Source organism: Dicentrarchus labrax, unplaced genomic scaffold, assembly GCF_905237075.1.
Source record: "Dicentrarchus labrax unplaced genomic scaffold, dlabrax2021, whole genome shotgun sequence".
Lineage (NCBI taxonomy): Eukaryota > Metazoa > Chordata > Actinopteri > Moronidae > Dicentrarchus > Dicentrarchus labrax.
In genome coordinates this window covers 15,022,511-15,042,719 of record NW_026136715.1, presented here as the reverse complement: position 1 = coordinate 15,042,719, position 20,209 = coordinate 15,022,511, and the positions used below count along the sequence as shown (strand labels likewise).

Sequence of the window (20,209 nt, the reverse complement as noted above, 5' to 3'; positions counted from 1 at the left end):
TAATTCCTAGAACAAATTCTGATTTTGAAAAAGACCTGACTGCTGTCTTAACCAGTTAATAACACACAGGGCTTTATCAGCAGACTTAGAGCGAGATACTAATTATCTGACACCACCGTGTTTACTGCTTCCAGGTGCAGAGAGAGCCATCACTCTGAAGATGGAGATCCCAGGGCCAATGCCTCCTTTGATCAGGGAGATGCTCGAGAACCCAGAGGCCTTTGAGGACCAAACAGAGAGCAACGATAGCCCGCCGCCTCCACCTCCACCACCGCCTCCACCTCCACCACCAGCCCTCGTCCTGAAGCAGGAGGTTGAGGATGAGGAGGACAGCTGGGCCACAGAGAATGGCAGCGAGCCATCGCCGGAGGAGGAGGACGAAGACGATGATGACGACGTGGGAGACGAAGAACGAGACAGGGGCTCGGACAGTGATGGGGAGCCATGGGGGGTTCTGGATGCCATAGATGGGTCGAGGAAAGGTCTTGAGGGAAAGGTTGGGAGGGCGCAGTGAACAGAGCATTTCATACATACACACACTCATGCACATACAGTTTCAAACACACTCACACACACATACACACATACACACACACACACACACACACACACACACACACAGATACATAGAGGCATACAACACAACCTCACTCACTCTCCCACCTCAAGAAAATGCTGGCCTTCCCTCCCCCCTTTCTCTCTCCTTACTGCACATCATTGTGTCCTCCACAGCGGAGCACAGCAGAGCCTTATGTGTATAGACACTTTCTAACTCAGGCCACATGGTCCATGACAAGTGAACTACAGAAAAATAAAGGAGAGATGACAGTAAGACCATATGAACTCCTGGCATAGCCAAGAGGGAAGTTAACGTGACAAAAAGAACATAACCTCTTTGAGAAAGCTAAATGTCTCTTTTTTTCCACTATTGTTGTTTATATCTAAATTGGGGAATGGCCAAACCAGACACAGGAACTGAGCAGTTGATTCCGATGGATTACAACAAGCACATTTCTCAAAAGAAAACAAGAGTACAGGGCAAAACCAAATCGAGTATGCTTATCTTTTGTTTTTGTGGTTATTGCTTTTGAATATTGTTTTCCGTTTTTTTTTCTTTTTCAATTTATGAATAAGTCCATACATATCTATATACCATTATATTTTTGTCTTTATTTGTTATTCTGGTTTTATATATGAATCCTGTAGATGAGTTTTTTCTTTGAAGAGCTTTCCTGAGAAGATATTCAGAGGGAAAGAAGGGTAATCAGAACTGGCTGGGTCTTCCTTAGCAGCTACATATGCTTAGCTGGGGCTTTTTTTTGGGCACTTTGGCTCACTGTGGATGTCAATGATAATCAACCCAGAGGACTATTGTTATGTTGCAGTGACTTAATCAGTTTCTGTTATCAGGGAATTGGCATTATTCTATTTTGCAGCCAACTAACGCTGTCAATGCGGAAAGTAAGTATCTTTGTGCCAAAGTTAGGAGAAGTCATCTTTGGAGCATGAGTTTGACTACTGGCAGGGACTCCAGCCACGATCCAACAAACCTTAAAGCAGAGTGCTCACTCACACATGCACTAACACAAAAACACACCCTCGATCTCACACACAGTATATACAAGCGCATACACACACACACACTCCTCTCACTCTACCCTCAGCTGTAGCAGATGTGCCGACCTGGCATCAGAGTGCCCGGACAGATATTTACACTTTACACCGTATATGTAGCACTTTTGTGATTCTCCATTCAAGTAAGGCACATCTTATCCGCTGGGAGTAGAGTTACTGTCTGTGAGCTTATATCTCCGTTAGCGTGTCCAAACTGATGACAACATCAACATATAGAATACAATCGACCTTAGAGCACTCCCCGATGATGTCAGTAGACAAATACATGCACACTTTCAGCACGGACAAAAAAACATCCACTCGTGATAGCAACATTATGCATCAACACAGCGATCAAAGACATATGCAAGTCAAAAGCAGGAATCCTTATGGAAGACATTTTGGAATCAGACTCAGGGCTTTTCAGTAAGGACCAAACCCTAGCTGCTCTCAGGCACGCTAGAAAACAGGCAATATTTATGTGTGTATTCTTGACTCCGCTCAAACCCCTCTGCGTGTACATAGAAGGTCACAAGTCTGAAAAAACAGCATGGATGCCAGTCTGACTCTCCCAGAGGGGCACAAATCATCATCATCATCATCATCACTGCCCTGCCTGTGCTCGCACTGGCATCCATGCAGCAAACTGCCTTCTCATCCCAAAAGCCATTATATCATCTTGTCTTCTTGTGTATATCTTCACCTCTCTTTAAAGGAGCCGTGGAGGATTATGTGTTCTCGTGTATCATTTCTTTATTGCCAAAATGTCTCTGTTGGCGATCAGCTGGGAGAGTGCGGCTGATATACAGTACAGAGGGTTTTTTCTGTCTCTCTTTGAAGCAATATGAACATTCTCTCTGTAGCGATGAGAAGTCCCATCTTCTAAATATGGGCAGGTCTCCTCATTTTGAGTCGTGTGTGTGTGTGTGTGTGTGTGTGTGTGTGTGTGTGTGTGTGTGTGTGTGTGTGTGTGTGTGTGTGTGTGTGTGTGTGTGTGTGTGTGTGTGTGTGAGAGAGAGAGAGAGAGAATGCTTTTAACATGTTTTCAGTCATTGGGTGAATGTCCTCGGCATGGTGCTGTCATACAAAAACACTTGTGTGATGACCTCATCCCTTCTCTCTCTGCTGGGCTATCATGATGTTAATGATGGTAATGCAGGCAGAACATTGAGATTATGTTGTTTTATGTTTTTGTTTTTCAACATGGCCAAGGTGTTGTCTACCCTCTGTTTATGTCAACTCTTGTCATACAAAGAAAAGCCATATAAACAGTAAGAGGCACAATAAACTACTTTTGTGAGATTTTGTGGACTTTTCATTTCAGTGTGTTCTTCCTCATGCAAGAATTATCCGAAATGTCACTCATACAAGCAAAATATTTAGGAGTGCACAGTCTTCTGGCACTGTGAAGTTGTAGCTTTGATTGAATGTAACCACGCATTACCACGATTTATCAGTAGAGGGAGCTCTTGAACCGTGACTGCAGGGTGTACTGCTTGCAGCAGTGTTCACCCTGCATGGAGGATAAGAGTGGGGTCTGTTAGGTCATGGAGAGCTGTGGGTGCAGAGGCTAATAAATCACAGCCTCCTGCTGAACAAGGACATCAGATAAAGGTCTGTTCCTAAGATTTGTTCATTGCAGTTGGAGGAGTCCAGCTCATAGCATTACAAAGAAAAAAATCACAGACTTTTTCTCTTTCCTATAGTTTTGTCAAAAGATAGAGTAGTCTTGAAGACAAAGTAAATATGTCTGTTATGGTTTATTTATTGACTGTTAGAAAGGTAGACATATAATTCACAAAGAGTGCACTGCAGAAAGATGTACTCTACACTACAACACGTGAAAAATACATCTCAACATTCAGATGAAATATATATTAGAAGGCAGAAATATAATTGGCAACTATTTGATTTATTCATTGGTTCAGTCAGTTGTCAAGCAAAAATAGTTTTAAAAAAAAGGCCAAACATTCTCTCTGATTCCAGCTTCTGAAATCAGACTTGCTGTAATTTTCCCATATTATTGTAAATTGATTATCTTTGTGCTTGGGACCTTTATTGTTTTTTTACCAATTATTGTATTTCATAGACTTAATTAACCGAAACAATCATTGGCAGGAAAATTGATAATGAAAATAATCGTTAGTTGTAGCCTTAGATATTAATAATGTCCATAACAGAGGTCTGCCAGGGAAAATGAAAGTGATGCTTCCAGCTAAACAACATTTTCTAAGTTTTATTGGACTTGATATTTGATCTTGTAGAAGATAGCATCTTAGATCCGACATCTGAGTCTGTTTTGGTAATGAGCTGTGAAATATGAAAGTACATCGGGGCCTTAAACTCAACTGAAAGCCAACACATTTGTCTGAATATCTCCTGACCATAGTAGTGCAAACTACATTCGAAACAAGTAGGTAAGTAAAACAAGGAAACCCTTTGATGGCCTGAAACATTTTTTAGATTGGCCCCATAAACGTCACCAAAACCTCAAGAGTTATACATTTGTCACTGATTTTATAACGTCTACCTTGAGTACATCACTGTCACTCATAAGATCATGCTCTCTTGACATCCTGATAAAGAACAGGAACCCTCTTAGTAAAGGGCTACTGATAGTAAACATCTCTCTTTTTTCAGTGTACCAGTGTGGGATACTAATGCCTCACCTTGATTTTATTAATAGAGAGACCGAGAGAGTGAGAATCAGAGGAGGGTGATAAACAGAGATGAGATTCTATCAATTATACGATTGCTTTAATTAACTATCATTAAAGACAGATCAATAACACCAGACTAGAATTAAAATAAGGTCCATACATTATACACTATTTTACAAGGAACAATCAAATGGCCTCATATACTGAGCCCCTGGAAGATGTTGCCATGGGAACCCATGGGAGGGTTTGGGTGTGCTTGGGGGAATTTAAAGGAGCCGGTCAAGATTTCTATATACTCATCCTTCCACATCAGTGATGCTTGATTAACTAATTACTTGAGGTAGGAAAGGAAAAAAGGATGGAAATGTGTAAAGTAAGGCCCCTGGAAAAAGGTATAACAGTACAATGAATTAATAAAGGGTAAAAATCTCCCTTGTAATAATCTTACAGCCACAGGACATCAATTATTCATAAAAAATAGTAAAGAATCCATAAAAATGGGTCATGAGTGCGCCATACCAAAGAAATTCATTTGAATATTTAAACCCGGAGAGAGACCCTGCTGCATATCCGCTGAGTTTGCTCTGAACACAAGCAAACTGCAGTGGTACCTTAGTCAACACACAGGAGAGATAACAGAGCAGCAGAGGCTGGCTCCTCAGAGAGCGATCAGGAGGATAAAGCTCAGTGAACCCAAGTGCTCCTGGCAGCAGTTAGCAAGAAGGGCCTGGGCTAGGGGTGTGATAAAGACAGAGACTGGAGGTGCATGTGACCTGGGTTTGATGTGATAAAAAAAACAAACTGGAGGGTCTTCCTATGTGGACCTAATGCTATATATAAGAGGCATATATGTCATATGCTGGACGCATGGAATTGGGAACGCGGCCATAATGTGAAACAGCACATCATTTACATTGTGTCTCCAGCTTGGGTCAGAACAGACTAAAAGGACGTTTTCGTCATTTGTTACATATGCAGTGAATCCGTGGAGGGTTGGGAATCAGTCAAGGGAAGAGAGGAGAGGTGAGGGGAAGGTGAGAAACGTTTTCAAGTGCAAAGACCATAAATTTAACACCTTCCCCCTGTGCGAGCAGAGAGGCAGGCGGGCGATCTTAAAGAAAGGGTAATGGAGAAAGTGATGAAGAAACGGGTAAAGGTATCTGTGACAAGAGTAAGAATGGAGGGTGTGCCAGCAGGGAGGTAGAGGAAATAAACAAGGCCAGGTAGAAGGAAGGGGTGATTTGGGGAAGGGGAGCGAGGGCCGGGGAAGGCAGGCGTCGGGGTCATAAAAACTAGGAGATGTGTTCTGGCCTCTGGGTCTTCATATCTTTTACATTTCTAATTAAAAGAGATAAAGAGTGAGGGAGTCATCAATCCCACAGTGATTTCCCAGTTAAGGTTTTAGAGGGGGCTGTAAACTAGGCAGCCCAGCATCATTGATTTTATAATTAGCTATCGTCACCCCAGACTTAAGATGGAGGGAGTGTGGTAGGGGGGCAGGAGGAGAGCTCAAAAGAGGGAGCAGGCGACTGCTGGAAGATTGGGGAGGCACTGTGATGAAGATGATGAGGAGGCCTGAGGGGAGACTGTGGGAGAGACAAAGGTGAGTGGAGAGAAAATCCAGAATGAGAAATGTATGTGAAACAGGCAACGAGCCAAAAGGGAATATAGGTTATATAGCGGTGTGAAAAGAAATGGCATAGTTAATTACCAGTGAAATGTCATGTGAGGATCAAAATATTGCTATGATCTTTGGCCAGAAAAAGACACATTAGGCCCAATAATGGATACATAAACCGTTTTATTATGCAGAACCCCACCCAAACCCTGTTACATGACTAATAAGAAAATACACGGTGGTGTACATAACCTTCACACACAAAACTTCAAAACAAACCATAACCACTGGAGCTTTATTGCAATGGGAGACAGTGTCCTGACAAGGAGTACAAGTACTGGAGCTCGCAGTGGAACAACAAAAAAATAACTTCCCTAAGACATAAAGTCAGATTACAACCACAAACAAAGACTATGGAGAATACATGTAGTGTGCCATTTTCTGGGAAAGAATACCAAGCTCCTCAAAACATTCCTACTTCTATATAAGGAGAATCAACATGTGCAACACTGAAATACCTAGTGAGACAAGGTAAATGAGAGGTTGGACAGACATTTACTCCTTTCACGACTACTTTAATAATCAGTTTCTTTTGCAGATTTCCACCTCAACATGCTGGTATCATTCCCTTTCATTAGCACCAATATCTTGCAACAATATGACTAAAATATCAAAGTGAGTATTTGGAAACAGATGATAAAAACAAAAAAAGTTTAGATAAATGCGTAAACACACACTTCTAAATGATGAAGATAATGATGAAAGGACACAACTGACATATTAAGTATCCATATATAACTTTTCATCTAAAAACTCTTCTATAGTAAAAATAGGGTGCAAATACAGCAGATAAAATTAAGCATCAAAGTGTCTAGCAAATCTTCTTAGCCAAGCATGGAAAATTTTGTCACACATTGCACAAACAGTTGTGTGAAAAACAAACACCTATTTCAAACTAAACCTGAATATAGTTTCATTGCAGCATAACTCAAGTTAATTATAAATAGAAAATCATGAAAAATGCATACAGTATTGATTAAAAGGTAGGCAGCAATTTTTATTAGGCAGTATACTACCATAGGGCTAGGGGAAAATACCAACACCATGTCATGATGTCAGGATCTATAAAGATGATTTTCTTTGATTCTTTTCTCATTCTTTTAGGCACAAATTTAGAACCGCATGGATGTGAGATAAGATTTCTGTACAATATAAACTGTAACAAAGACCAACACTAAATATCCAAATGACTAGCTAGTAAATTAGCATTTCATTTCTCTAATTAGGAAATGTAAAATCCAGGATCATTAGCAAGTAAAAACCGCAGCTGATCTATAGTGAAAAGCATATGAGCATTAATTTTATAATAATGATGATATGAAGTTACTGAAGTAGAAAGTTGCATCTGGCATCTATCTTAATAGACTTTAAACACAATCTGTTCAATAAGCTCTCTATTTCAAATGCTTGTCCGTCTTAAAGCGCCTCTGCGTCGCTAAATCTCCTTAACTGCATCCGCATGACAACAATCAACTACTAATGCGTACAAGAAAGTGCATATCAAACCTTAGTTCTGAGTAAATGGAGGAGAAATATGATGTCATAGACCTACATTGCTGCAATATAATTCTAGCATGATGCTGTATCACTACTTTATGCTGTCATGAATAGTGTTCAAAGCTGCTGTGGAGAATTTAATGCTGGAAGAGAGTTTTGCCATGATTTCCAACGGAGCCGGGCCTGCACAAAACATCATAATTACAGTGCCTGTCATGACTCCTAATCACAAATGTCATAAAAACGACATAACATCCATCGTAAAGCTCTCGACATAGCAGTGATTCAACAGAAATCATTCTGCTACAGGCTGTGAACTCTCAAACGCCAGAGCCCATGCCTAAAACTGTGCAACAGTCTTATGTCAGTCATAAACACGGAGTTGACGTGCCACCACGAGCATTATGTCATTCCTAACAACAAAACAGCTAGGGCAATAACACAACAGTCTAGGAGGGGAAAACCAAGGTTCACGGCAGATACAATGTAAATTGCATATTAACATTTTGTCTGTGTAGTGAGTGAGCTGTATATGTGCTTGTTAGTGGAAGTAATGTGGGACCACATTAACTCCAAGGAAGTCCCCCTTCTCCTCTCCTTTTGATCACTTTCGCTGTGGCTGGATGTCCACTGGTTACCATAGCGAGGTGTCGGCCAGATCACTGGAGGAGGACACAAAGCAGAGTGTGTGCGTGTGTGAAAAATTGAAAGAAACACACATTCTGGTTGAAAGAGGAGGTTAGGCTGAAGGAGCGGGTGAGTGGGAGAGAGAGGGCTTTAATGATGCTGAAAATTGGCCCGTGACTGCGGTACACCCCCCAGGTAAATCATTGCTACAGCTTGCTGTCAACTTATCTGTCCCCTTGTCCTCCCATCTCGCCCCTCCCACGCCCCAGCTCTGTCTCACACAGTCTCCCTCGTCTCACCCTGACTCAACTTCTTTTACGACCACATATTCAAAACTTCCATCTTCCAGCCATACTCACCCTGTCGCCATAAATAATTGGTCGCATGCTGTGTGCATCAGCAAGCTATGAATTCATAGTGTACGCATGAAACTGTTTCTGTGTGAGACCAGAGGAAAGTAACTAAGTACATTTACTCTTGTACCATACTGAAGTACAATTTTAAATAAGTACTTCATGCTCCCATTTTGTGATATTTTAGGCTTTTTCTTTAACATGTATGGGAGAAATATGATACTTTTAACTCCACTGCATTAATCTGGCTGCTGTGTTCACAAATTACTTTGCAGAGTGAGGTTGTACACACAAATCAAGTCATGAGCTCATAAAATATGACGCATTGCCTGAGTTTAAAACCAGCCAGCATGACAGGAAGAAATTTGTTGGCTTGTTTGGCCTCAAAGAAATTTTCATTTTAATATGCAGTCAGTAATGCAAATCTCTGTTTTCGAACATTAAATCTTTAACTCTGTTGCATTCTGTTGTGATTGTCTTATCGTGTATCGCCTTGCCCTTCATTAGGGGAAATACATGCTAACCTAAATCCTGCAATATATCCTAAGAGAGGGCAAGTAGCGTGACCATGTTTCCATTCACATCATTTTCACCTTTATAGGCTGTTACAGCAACAGTATATAAAATAGTGATATTAGTTGCAACATTAATTACTTCCATGTGTTAATGCAACAACAATGTAACAGTGTGAGAGACAACTTGGGAAGAAGTACTCAGGTCCTGTACTTAAGTAAAAATTACCACTACAACAAAATAAAAATACAACATGTATAAAGCATTTTACTGTTGTAGCTTGAGGTTGAAGTAGTTTTAGCTAGCTAACTAATTTGAAGTAAAGTTAGGTAGTTCAGTCCAGTGGTTTTTAACCTAAGGATCCCTCCCCATTTAAAGGCTCAAAAAAGTGGTTGTGAGTTGATTAATGGGGCGCAAAAGACAAAAAAAAAGGAAAGAAATCCCAAGTTGTGTTTTGGACTTTTGTCAAATCTTTGCTTTTTTGTGAAATATCAGACACTTTTTGCTCTGTGAGCCTTGAAGAGTTATTTAGTTAGTTAGATTGTAGCTCACCTGTTAGCCCTCTACCAGGTGAGCTACTCTTCGCCCCCTACATTTCTATGGTTTTATGTAATATTACTTTAGTGATACTTTGAAAGTAACGGATATAAGTAAGTACTTTCTCCCCCTCCTGTGTATGTGTGTATATATTTTACTATGTATGAGTTTGTGTGTGTTTGAGGTGGGAGGTTGTACCTGAGAACAGTGTCCATGTGTTCAGGCAGCAGAAATGCTGTTTCCTCTCCAGAGCTGTGCCTTCCACACTGAAGTGGATCAGAATCCTCCTCCTTAACACCAGAGAGCAACACACACACACACACACACACACACACACACACACACACACACACACACACACACACACACACACACACACACACACATACACAGCTATTACAGTCTAATAACTTGCAGACTATTGGCCTAATTGCTTCTAGAAGATAATGTCTATATCCAACGATCCACTGCCCATGTTTAACTGTGTGCATGGCTACCAGCATGAAGACATAGCTCATTTTCAGTATCACATATAATTACACAATGGTGGCTGAGCGTGCCTCACCGAATCAGAGCTGTGTGCCAGAGTGTCAGTGCCAGCCTGGTGTGGCGAGGAGAGCGGGGCTGGCTGGTTGATGACCACTGCACTCCTCTCCACCTCCCTGGGGGAGGGAGGAGGGGTGGCAAGGAGCAAGGAATCAGGCTGGCCCTGCTCACACAGGCTGTAGTGTCCCAGAGGTCTTGGTGGACGGAGTGGCTGCAAAGCCTCTGGGTTTTCGTCCTCAGAGTCAGATAAAGCACTGCCAGGCTGCCCTGTGACATAGAAACATTGGAAAAAATTGGTCACTTTTCCTCAGAGCACTGCTCCTGTTGCCCACAACATAGGCAATTCTGAACAATATTTAGTGTTGTGGTTGAATGATAGTTAACACTTTTATTGTTCACATCTGCAGGGCATACAGTAGATTAATGTGTGGCTCCATTCACCTGTAGAGGTGATCGGGGCAGCGCTCCACTTGGCACTGGCCACTGTCCCCATCTTCTGCTCCAGCTGACAGATGTACTCCATCAACTCCTGTAGTGGAAAATATAGCCATCATATCACACACCAGGGCAGGACTCTCATGATGGTTTCAGCAGCCATTACCCTCATGATGTCCAACTTCTTTAAGCCAAAGCAACACAAAATAGTTACACAGTAAATACACAAATACACAAATACAACATTTGCTATTGTATAAAAATTATTATCGCACTAAAACACTTGTTTGATTTATGATGTGCCACAGACTGGCTACTATGCTCCCATATGGCAGATGTTAAAATTAAGCTGGACACTGATTTTAAAAACATTGACCATCTACTCTGCCAGTAGCGGGCAAATGTGACGGTGGTTAGCCAACAAAAACTCTGCAGGCACTTTAACAGCGGCAGCACTGACTGCCCTGAAATCCACTGATTTATATTGCACTATAAACAATTTATATTGCACAATAACAACTAAGAAGACAACAACAGACAGAAGATTCCCAACACCTGGGGCATTCATGATCCCAGTGTACTTGTGTATATGTTACACCGGTAAGCTTTAGGATATGAATATATTATCAATTCATAGTTTTAAGAAAAACATTATTCAAAAGGTGCACTCGAGCTTGAGAGTGTTATAAATAATGTAACTAAACTACTAAATTTTAAGCTGATAATGAAGTACTGCAGCTGTGAGCTGATTAGGATAAACAATTACAATTTACTTGTTAATCCATACAAGCCATTTATTCGCCTTAAGACCATATCAGATGATAATGAAAGGGGACAAAGTCATTACCTGTGATACCATACATGCACAGTGTTTACACATGAGAAATACCAATCCCAATTTACCCCTTTTTAGAAACAAACTTTCAGTCAGCAGGGATTAAAGTTGTCCCCTGTGACTAATCAAAAAGCGTTTCTGACCTGTTTCTCTGCAAGTAGCTGCTCCTTCTCTTTCTGGGCAACCCTCAGGCTGGCCTTCAGCTCCTGGAGCTCCCTGCGGGTTTCACTTAGTTGAACCTGCAGGCCAGATATCAGAGGACAACAGGGTATCAGAACCATGTAACAAATAATATAACAATATAATATAATAATATGACTTCAGAAGGAAAACTGTGTAGTATACAGAATAAATCTCAGTAAAGTTAAAGGAAAAGCTCAACATTTTGGGAAATATGCTTACTTGCTTTCTTGCAGAGAGTTTGATGAGGAAATCGATACTACTCTCATTACTGTATGGTAAATGTGAAGTCAGAGCCAACAGGCAATTAATTTAGCTTAGCATAAAGACTGGAAGCAATCATGGTGACGACAAGACTCTAGGAAGTCACTGTGCAAGGCCAAGGAATAGTTCCAGCATGCAAATCCCCATAAAACCACAACTTGTCGTTTTTACTCTTCTGTTTGTGTAAGGATTAAACAAACAAGAAGATACAACATGTTTATTGGAGAGAACTGATGGTAGGTGGATTTTTTAAAACTTTGGACATAGCCAGGCAAGCTGTTTTCCCCGTTCCAAGTCTTTATTCAAAGTTATTTAATTTATCATGCAGACCTAAGAGTGGTATCAATCTTTTTCAAAATTTCACTCTTGTCAAGAAAGCTGAATGACATCAAACTATTCCTTTAACCGGAATAGGAGGTTATGAATAGCAGTACATAAAAAATGTGTACACTTATATTTGTATAAACATGTTTAAGTGAACTCACAAAATGACCCTATAACAAGAAACACTGACTGCGGCAAGTTCTTCCTTACCCGGTTGCAATCCTTTTCTCTCCCAAGCTCAACCTCCAGCTTCACTCTCTCCATCCTCTCCTCCTGCAGCCGCTCCTCCATCCTCTGCATCTCTGTGTTGAGTTTCTCAAGACGCTCCTGGTCCTTCTGTCAGGGTGACACACACACATTTACTCAGTATATAACCTATACAGGACCATGTGTAAAAAAATTACCTCAAAGCTGCAACACACAATAAGATTCTTAGCTGAGCTATGGGTACATTTAATCTTGAAGCCATCACAAGCCATTCTAAACTTTAACTACCAAAGTATAAATATATCCGCATATTCTCCACTTCAAATTTGCTGTTCTGCAATGATACAATACCTCAGCATTGCGCTGCAAATACTGCCTCTCCTGGGCCCAGCGGGCTCTTCCTTCTCTAAAGGCCAGACTGGAATCTGCAAGCTGAAGGGTGAGTTGGGCGGCCTGCAGACGAGCCTGATGCAATTCACCCTGCCCCTGATCCCTCTGGGCTACCATGGAACTCAGATCACTCTTCAAGCCCTCTGCAGAACGCTCACTCGCGTTCAGACGCTCCCGCAGGCTCCGCATCTCCTTCAGTGTTGCCTCACTCTCCGCCTGGCCAAAAAGGAACAAGAAAGCGTGTGTTCACTACATATCTGTAACTGTTGGGGATTGTCTGGGGATGTGCAGCCTCATATGCAGCTAACTATGATGCACTTTGTGTTCTGACACCTTTCTATCAGAACCAGCATGAACTTTTTCAGCTACAGTGTTGGATCAGACCACACAGACACAGAGCCTTGGCTGCCCATGGCCCTGTCGCCAGTTCACCGCTTTTCCTTTCTTGGAGCACTTTTGATAAGTACTGATCACAGCAGACCGGAAACACCCCACAAGAGCTGCAGTGTTGGAGATGCTCTGACCCAGTCGTCTAGCCATCACAATTTGGCCCTTGTCAAAGTCGCTTAAATCCTCACAATGCCCATTTTTCCTGCTTCTAACACATCAGCTTAAGGGCAGAATGTTCACTTGCTGCCTAATATGCCATAAGGTGCCATAATAACGAGATAATCAGTGTTATTTACTTCACCCATCAGTGGTCAGAACGTCATGGCTGATCGGTGTACACTAATGAAAACATTCCTATAAATATAACATTGCATTACTGCCAATAGATCCTCCTAAATGTTCCACACTGGGCCATTAAGACAATTCTAGCAAAGGTTTAGAATGTGCTGAAACTCTTATTAAAAGCTGAGCATATTTATGAAGTAACACATCCATGTATCTGCCTCAATTACAGAGCAGAGGCACAACAGTAAACAACATCACATCTCCAGTAATTGAGATCATGTGTTTGACCCAAATAATTACTGGTCCCTGGTGCAAATACTTATCCACTTATAATATTAGTAAAACATTGCATTAAAAATGTCTAGTCCAGCTTTAACTATCAATCCATATATTTTTTCAAGACCCCCTTTTTAGTTCCATCCCCCCTCTTTTCCAAAGTAATGTCTGACCTCTTTCCTGTGGGCAGTGGTCAGTTTTTGGGTAAGGGTGGTGATGGTGCTTTGGAGCTGCAGGACACTTGTGTCTCTCTGGGCCAGCGAATTCCTCAGGCCCTGGAACTCCTTAGACAGACTTCGCAGTTCACCCTCTGTCTGTTCCAGCTTGGTCTAAAAGACAGAAATAAATGACACAGATGGGGAGAGAGAAGGAGATGTAGAAGAAAAGAACAACGGAGGCACAGGTTTTATTATGACATACAGCATGTTGTGAATTATAATTACCTGCAGGCTCTTTCTCTCACTCTCCTCTTCTTTTTTCTGAGCTCCAGCCCTCTTTGCTCTTTCCTTTATCCTGCACACACACAGTTCTGGTTACTGACAATCAAAGATATTCATGAGACTACAAAAAAAAAAAACGAGAAGAGACAAAGACAAAATAAGGAAATGTCGTACCTTTCCAACTCTGTCTCTCTTTCCACAATTCTCAGAGTCAGGGTTTTGATATCCTCCTCCAGCTCTTTGATTCGCATTTTGCTCTCCTCCCTCGCATCCAATAAAGTACTTTTCTCCTGGGCTAGTGATTCTCCTAAAGCCTGCTCCTCCTAACAGACCAGAGGCATTTTTAATTTTTATGAGGAATTTAAATTTATCAAGAAATAGACTAGGCTACCCATAGGGAAATATTTTACATTTAACATTTCTCAGACATTTTATTGAATTACCATTTAGAATTTTATAATGAAAAGACAGGATATTGTTTAAGCAGAAACTTTGCTTGCTTCTTTAAAACAGAAGGCCACCATTGACAGTACACATGTAAGGCACAGATACATATGAAAATTGTAACAGGCAAATATGTACTAATCAAATGATTTCATTTGCCTAGGTCTATAACGCACCTTCTGCTTCCTCTCCATCTCCTTGATCTTCTCTTGACTCTGCTTCAGCTCTTCATGCAGCCAGGTGATATCACTTTCTAACTCTTTGCGTCGTCTGTCCCAGGCCTCTCTCGCCCTCTTGTACTCCACCTTCTCTTTCTCCCTCTGCCTGTTTGCCGCCTCTTGCACCTGCAGCAGTTCAGCGCGCTCTCGCAGACATTCCTGCAGTCGACTCTGACACAGGCAGTGAATGGGGAATCATAATTGAGCTCTAGTCTTTGTGTGCCAACAGTAAACAACAGTATTGATTCCCCAGCATATGTGTTTAAAAAGCACTCATTAATTTTGCAAAACTGAAAACATACTCTCATTCACTACCTTATCTAGTCAATCTATTCTGTGTTTGTTATGCTCACCTGCAGAAGTTCAGCCCTGGGCACTACGAGCAACATATCTGTGCCTCCTTCCTCTCCATGGGGCTCCTCCTCAAGGGTCACCAGATCCTCAAGTGGCTTTGGAGCGGAGAAAGTGAATTTGGAGCTGCGGGAGCACACTTCCCCCTTAGCATCGATATATACAAACTCATACTCCTGGGAGCTGGGCTTGGGTAGGTAGGAGGCTAAAATGTGGTAGAAAACCAAAAAAAACCCTCATGTTAAAATGTTTTTGAGCTGGCTTTCACTTATGCTATGAGGTAAATGGCATATGGCATGACACAAGGTGGAAGCTAAGGGCACTTAAGGTAATTTAACTACCTAACGTTACAATATTTTAATGGTACAGTCTGGTACTATTTTGGTATTTATATTTGATTAAACGAATTTTTGTTGTATTGCAAAAACATAGATTTTTGTAATACATCTTCCGACCACTAGTGGCAGCACTCAGGTAGCAAGTGCAGCTCAGGTGAGCAAGAAAAAAAAATGGCGTTGCGCGCCATCTTTGAGTTTACAGTGGTCATAAACACATTGATGGGAGCTACCCTTAAGAATTAGCTGAAGTTCTGCTACTTTTCCCATCCGGATATGTCGTCGAGACGTCCAGTTTGCTTTGGGTAAGTTCCCGTTTTCATTATTCTTCATTTAAAGTAACTTCATAGGCACAGAAAACGAGAAATAAGTAAGGTCACTCCAACGGTCCTGCATCAGAGCTAGCTAACTCTTGACAAGTGTTGCTTCGCAAATGACCTGCTTTAATGATAACCAGCAGTGCTTAAAGATATACTCACATCATGTGGCGGTGTATTTCGGTCTTACTCGGGTGGTTAGACGAGAATATAAAGATTCATCTCTGTTCAGGTGAGTGATTGACTCAGGACCTGTTCAGCCTAACAGGTGAAAACGTCTAATTAACGGTAACCTCCGTCTAAGCGTTAAAGCTAACGTTACATCCTCCAGTGACTGCATGCAGTAACGTTAGCACGCAACCACAGTCAACTTCATGTTGTTCAGAAAGGTAGTGAAAACGGACACTATATGGGGACAGGACCTCTGAGGAGCAGCCTGCAATCACAGGGCCCTGCTGTTTTGGTCAGTTCGCTAATTGGCTAACAAACATGAGCTCCATTGGCTCTAATACTCCTGTAAACCATCCAGTCTCTGCCAGCATTGATAATGCAACTAACTGGTTTCTTGACTAGTTAGGCTTATTAGCATAGCTAGTGAATCTTGCACCTGACTCCACATCTCCACATTCCTGAATCTCTGTTTAATTTTATCCACACAGGCAGAAACTGATGATGTTTTATGCCTTCTGTCTCCCAGTCTGAGAGAGAGAGAGAGAGAGAGAGAGAGAGGGAGGCCACTGACTTCATCCAGCCCATAAAGTAAGCTAACCTAATATTATCCTTATCTCACACCGGCTACAGCTTCATGTTTAGAAATGATTTACTTGTAAATCCTGTTTCACAACACATGTACAGTAAAGGCGACTAGATGGAAAACAGACATTAGAATGACTTAGAGCGAAGTTTATGAGCTGTATTGTAACTTACAGCACCGGGTTGGGTCACAGTGCAGGCCACCTTCTTTTTAAATCACTGCATCACTGATGATAAGGAACCATCTGCAGTTTCCTTAAACCTTCCTTCCCTTCCTCTGCTCTTCTTCCAATAAGAAACGCCATTGACAGTATGCTTAAGTTAGTGATAAATCAGAGGTCAATGCCACACCTGCTGCACACGTGCCCCTCACACTGAATCAGGCTTATCAGTTGCCACTGACAGACAGGACAGAGTGAACACTGTACTCTCCAGTGAGTAGTAGTCAGAGCAGGCTGTGAGCCATTGTCTATGTCATCCTCATTACTCAACCTCCTGCATTGTAAAGAAATTCATTCAAACCATGACAGAAACTGTGTCTTTGTTATAGACCAAGCTAAGAGGGATATTTGTCTTCTGCACTGGATATTTTGCCTTTTTACATCTGTGGAAATACTCTTTTTAAGATAGAAATAACTAACATTGTCCTCCACTCAATACGCCATCCTTTATACAACAGAGCAATTCAATTTACAGAAGCATCAATCTCCCGCTGAAGGTTTTATGTGCGGATGTAAGCACTGTACTAGTATAGATTCTGGCTAACTACGGGAAATAAAATACAATTAGAAAACAAGGGCATGAGTACCCTGGAAGTGCACGCAGCAGTTGACATCTGTGCCCTCTTGATAATCAGCTGGGGCCAGTGCCCAAACAAACGTGTGGTAGTCCTTCACTGACGACCATCCCACCTGAGGAAGAAAACATGCACACACTGTTATAATACATATACGCCTTATTCACTTGATTTCTGTGACAGTCATCTTGTTAACAATACCTTGAAGAGTCCTATCCAGTCATTGCTGGCCCAGTTGTGCTGTGAGCTCAGTGTGTAGTGGCAATCGACTCTGCTCTGGGGGAAGTAACTGCAGCCCACATTTCTAAACTCCACCAGCCAAGCCTTCTCCATGGTAACACAAAAGAAAGGCAGGCTATTCTATTTTCACCTACGGAGAAAAACACAATATTCAAAGTTGAGTTTATGGTTGTTGTTTATTTTTTATTTTGTTAGGTTATTTGCTATTAGTTCAAGGTAGAAACTGACGTGTGGTTATTTGAGCTAATTTTGAAATAGGTAACAGGTGAGCACTGGAGAACAAAGAGGACAGAGGCAACAGTCTGTGAATATTTATTCAGTGTAAGGAGATATCCTGACTGAGCGCACACACTTGAGGAGAGGACACCAGAACTAAACCTCAACGACAGCATGGCCTTTGAGCAACATGACATATTACGTGTTTGTCACCCGTGCTATTTCAGTCATCGTCAACAGCATTTGCTATTGTACACCGTCACATGTGAGCGTGCAGTACAAGGTGTCTGGGGCCTCTAGCATATTTGGGGCTAAAATTCCACAAGAGCATACACTAGCCTTGAATTTTAAGGAACTACAACCTGCAGCTAACTACACAACCTAAAGACACCTGTGCCCTACAGAAAGCATTATTTATTAATTTAGTACTGACACCACTCTAGGCCATATGTGCCTAACTGTTGTTAGGGATGTACCCTGACTGGCAGAAATGTAGGGACTATCAACAGACTAATATGACAGAATATGCAAGGGAAAAACAATGACAGCTCGATTTGGACTTACTGTGTGCATATGCTGCACTTGTGGATTAACTTGTGACTTTCCCATACTTTATATTTATCTCCTGTTGTACAGTCACAATACGACTATAATTATAGGGGTGTTGGGTTTTCTATTTTGGTAACGCATCCCTCGAAACTGAGAAATAGGGGAAGGACCGTCTCTAGTGTAAATATTGCAATGTAGTTTGCAGATGCAGTCGAAAACCACGGATCCGTGACGAAAATCTACAGTAGCTTTCAGAGGGGTTCACATTACACCGCACGAGGCTTGAGGCCCAACAGTAGCACATGTCGAGGAAACAGTGTGGCATGCACGTCGATGCAAGTTTAGGAAGACAAACGTGTAATCTGAAGCATTACATGTAGCTTTTAACCTGTACTCGTTAATTATCTGGGTCCAATTAGTTCATCTGCAGCGCTTGCACATCAGACGTGACAATAACAGGCTTTGTTAACTACAAAAGACATCTGCGCACATTATCTCTCGGCCGTCTCTGATGTCTCGCTTACCTTTTTTTTTTTTTATCGCCCTCACTTCTTTGCAAACAGTCTAAACGAGCCGCCTCTCTATCAGATACAGGAGTCACAATCCGCGAGAAAATAACTAAAACATGAGCGATACAGTCGTGCTTTCCTTCTCGGGCTCAGTTGCTCCACTAACCTGAAACAATAACAAAAAACCAAAGCAAAACACAAGCATGACAGCTTCACTTCCACCGCGGAATTATGGGAGCTGTTGTTCACAGCGTCTGTAAAACAGCTGAAATAGCGCACTTTAAACTACAACCCCCAAGCACAAAGCAGAATAGCAGCGGTCGCAATGGACGTAATATGATGCCTCCCATCGGCCAACGTTATTTTTCTCATCTGGTGTCAAAGACCAGAAAGTCATTGGTTGTCCCAGAGTGTTGTGAAGACTGGCCAATGGAAATGAGCATCTCTTCTGTGCGGTGAGGAAAGCAACGATCGGCGGGTGCAGAGTGGGAGAGGGAAATTTGACCCTTGTTCACTTGCTCGCTTTCTAATTTGCAACCGTTTATCTCATAGGCTACAAAAGATCTTTTGGATATATTTGCATTGTGACTGTTTTTGTTGTTGTCAACATTATTATTTCCGTGTAACCGGATGTCTATGCACACTATGAAGGCTGTTTCACTTGAATGACAGTAAAACACAATTGGTTCTCTGCAACCTGCACATAATCTATAACATTTAATGGTTCTTTGTTTGAATTTTTTGCTAATCAGTTGAATCGATGTCCTACAGGAGGCTGTCCCAATTAAGCAGATTTACTGAGGTATCTGGTGGAAGAAGCACTCAAATCCCTTACTTAAGTAAAGGTACCAATTACATAGTGTAGTAATACTCTGCTAATTGGGCTATTATCAAAATCGCAAGTAGGCCAAGTGCAATATCCAAATTATTACAAAAGTACAAAGTACTCATTATGTAGTAATGGATTAATATGCAAGCATCACTAATGTTGTAAAGGTGGGGCTTATTTTAATTTCTTTGTGTACTGCTGCATATCTTAATTCATACAAATACATCATTATTTATCAGTTGATTTATATTTTTTTATTAATCATCTGCCTGCAAAATAGCAAGTAACTAAAGCCAACAAAATATACATTGTGGAGTAGAAAGTACAATATTGGCCTCCAAAATGTAGTTAAGTATGAAGTAGTATAAAATGGAAATAAATTGTACCTAAGTACAGTAGTTGATTAGATGTAGGCCTATTCATACATTCAGCCACTGGTTTGGGGAGGAAAATCAGTTATTGGAAAAGATCTTTTGACATCAGTCCATGTTTCAGATTTGATTGGGAATTTGGGTTTTATTCAAGATGTGAAATCCTACTTTTTGTAACTCACCCCAGTTTGTCAATTGGTTTGAGAGATGCCTCACATCTGTGTGCTTTG

General features: G+C 41.4%; 2 protein-coding genes and 1 long non-coding RNA gene across 4 annotated transcripts in view; 2 read left to right on the top strand and 1 right to left on the bottom strand.

Moving 5' to 3' along the window:
- The window catches only part of rarga (retinoic acid receptor gamma a), a 43,299-nt gene extending 40,383 nt beyond the window's left edge, over positions 1-2,916 (top strand). For both annotated transcript variants that reach the window (XM_051425807.1, XM_051425808.1), the window contains one exon: positions 135-2,916. In XM_051425807.1, the coding sequence (XP_051281767.1) occupies positions 135-514 (380 nt within the window). In that variant the 3' untranslated portion in view covers positions 515-2,916. The remainder of the gene's footprint in view (positions 1-134) is intronic.
- A 3,139-nt stretch (positions 2,917-6,055) lies between these two features.
- calcoco1a (calcium binding and coiled-coil domain 1a) lies at positions 6,056-18,978 on the bottom strand. Its single transcript, XM_051425805.1, has 15 exons — positions 18,795-18,978; positions 17,467-17,635; positions 17,278-17,380; positions 15,067-15,269; positions 14,672-14,884; positions 14,226-14,374; positions 14,055-14,124; positions 13,785-13,940; positions 12,622-12,876; positions 12,274-12,399; positions 11,439-11,534; positions 10,467-10,554; positions 10,045-10,292; positions 9,678-9,769; positions 6,056-8,111 (listed from the first exon to the last, which is right to left on the bottom strand). The coding sequence occupies exons 2-15, from the start codon at positions 17,596-17,598 to the stop codon at positions 8,084-8,086; spliced, it is 1,959 nt and encodes a 652-aa protein (XP_051281765.1). The 5' UTR covers positions 17,599-17,635; positions 18,795-18,978; the 3' UTR covers positions 6,056-8,083.
- Positions 15,628-20,209, top strand: part of LOC127377711 (uncharacterized) — a 30,790-nt gene continuing 26,208 nt past the window's right edge. The window contains exons 1-2 of the long non-coding RNA XR_007887739.1: positions 15,628-15,704; positions 16,376-16,475. This is a non-coding gene — a long non-coding RNA (uncharacterized LOC127377711). The remainder of the gene's footprint in view (positions 15,705-16,375; positions 16,476-20,209) is intronic.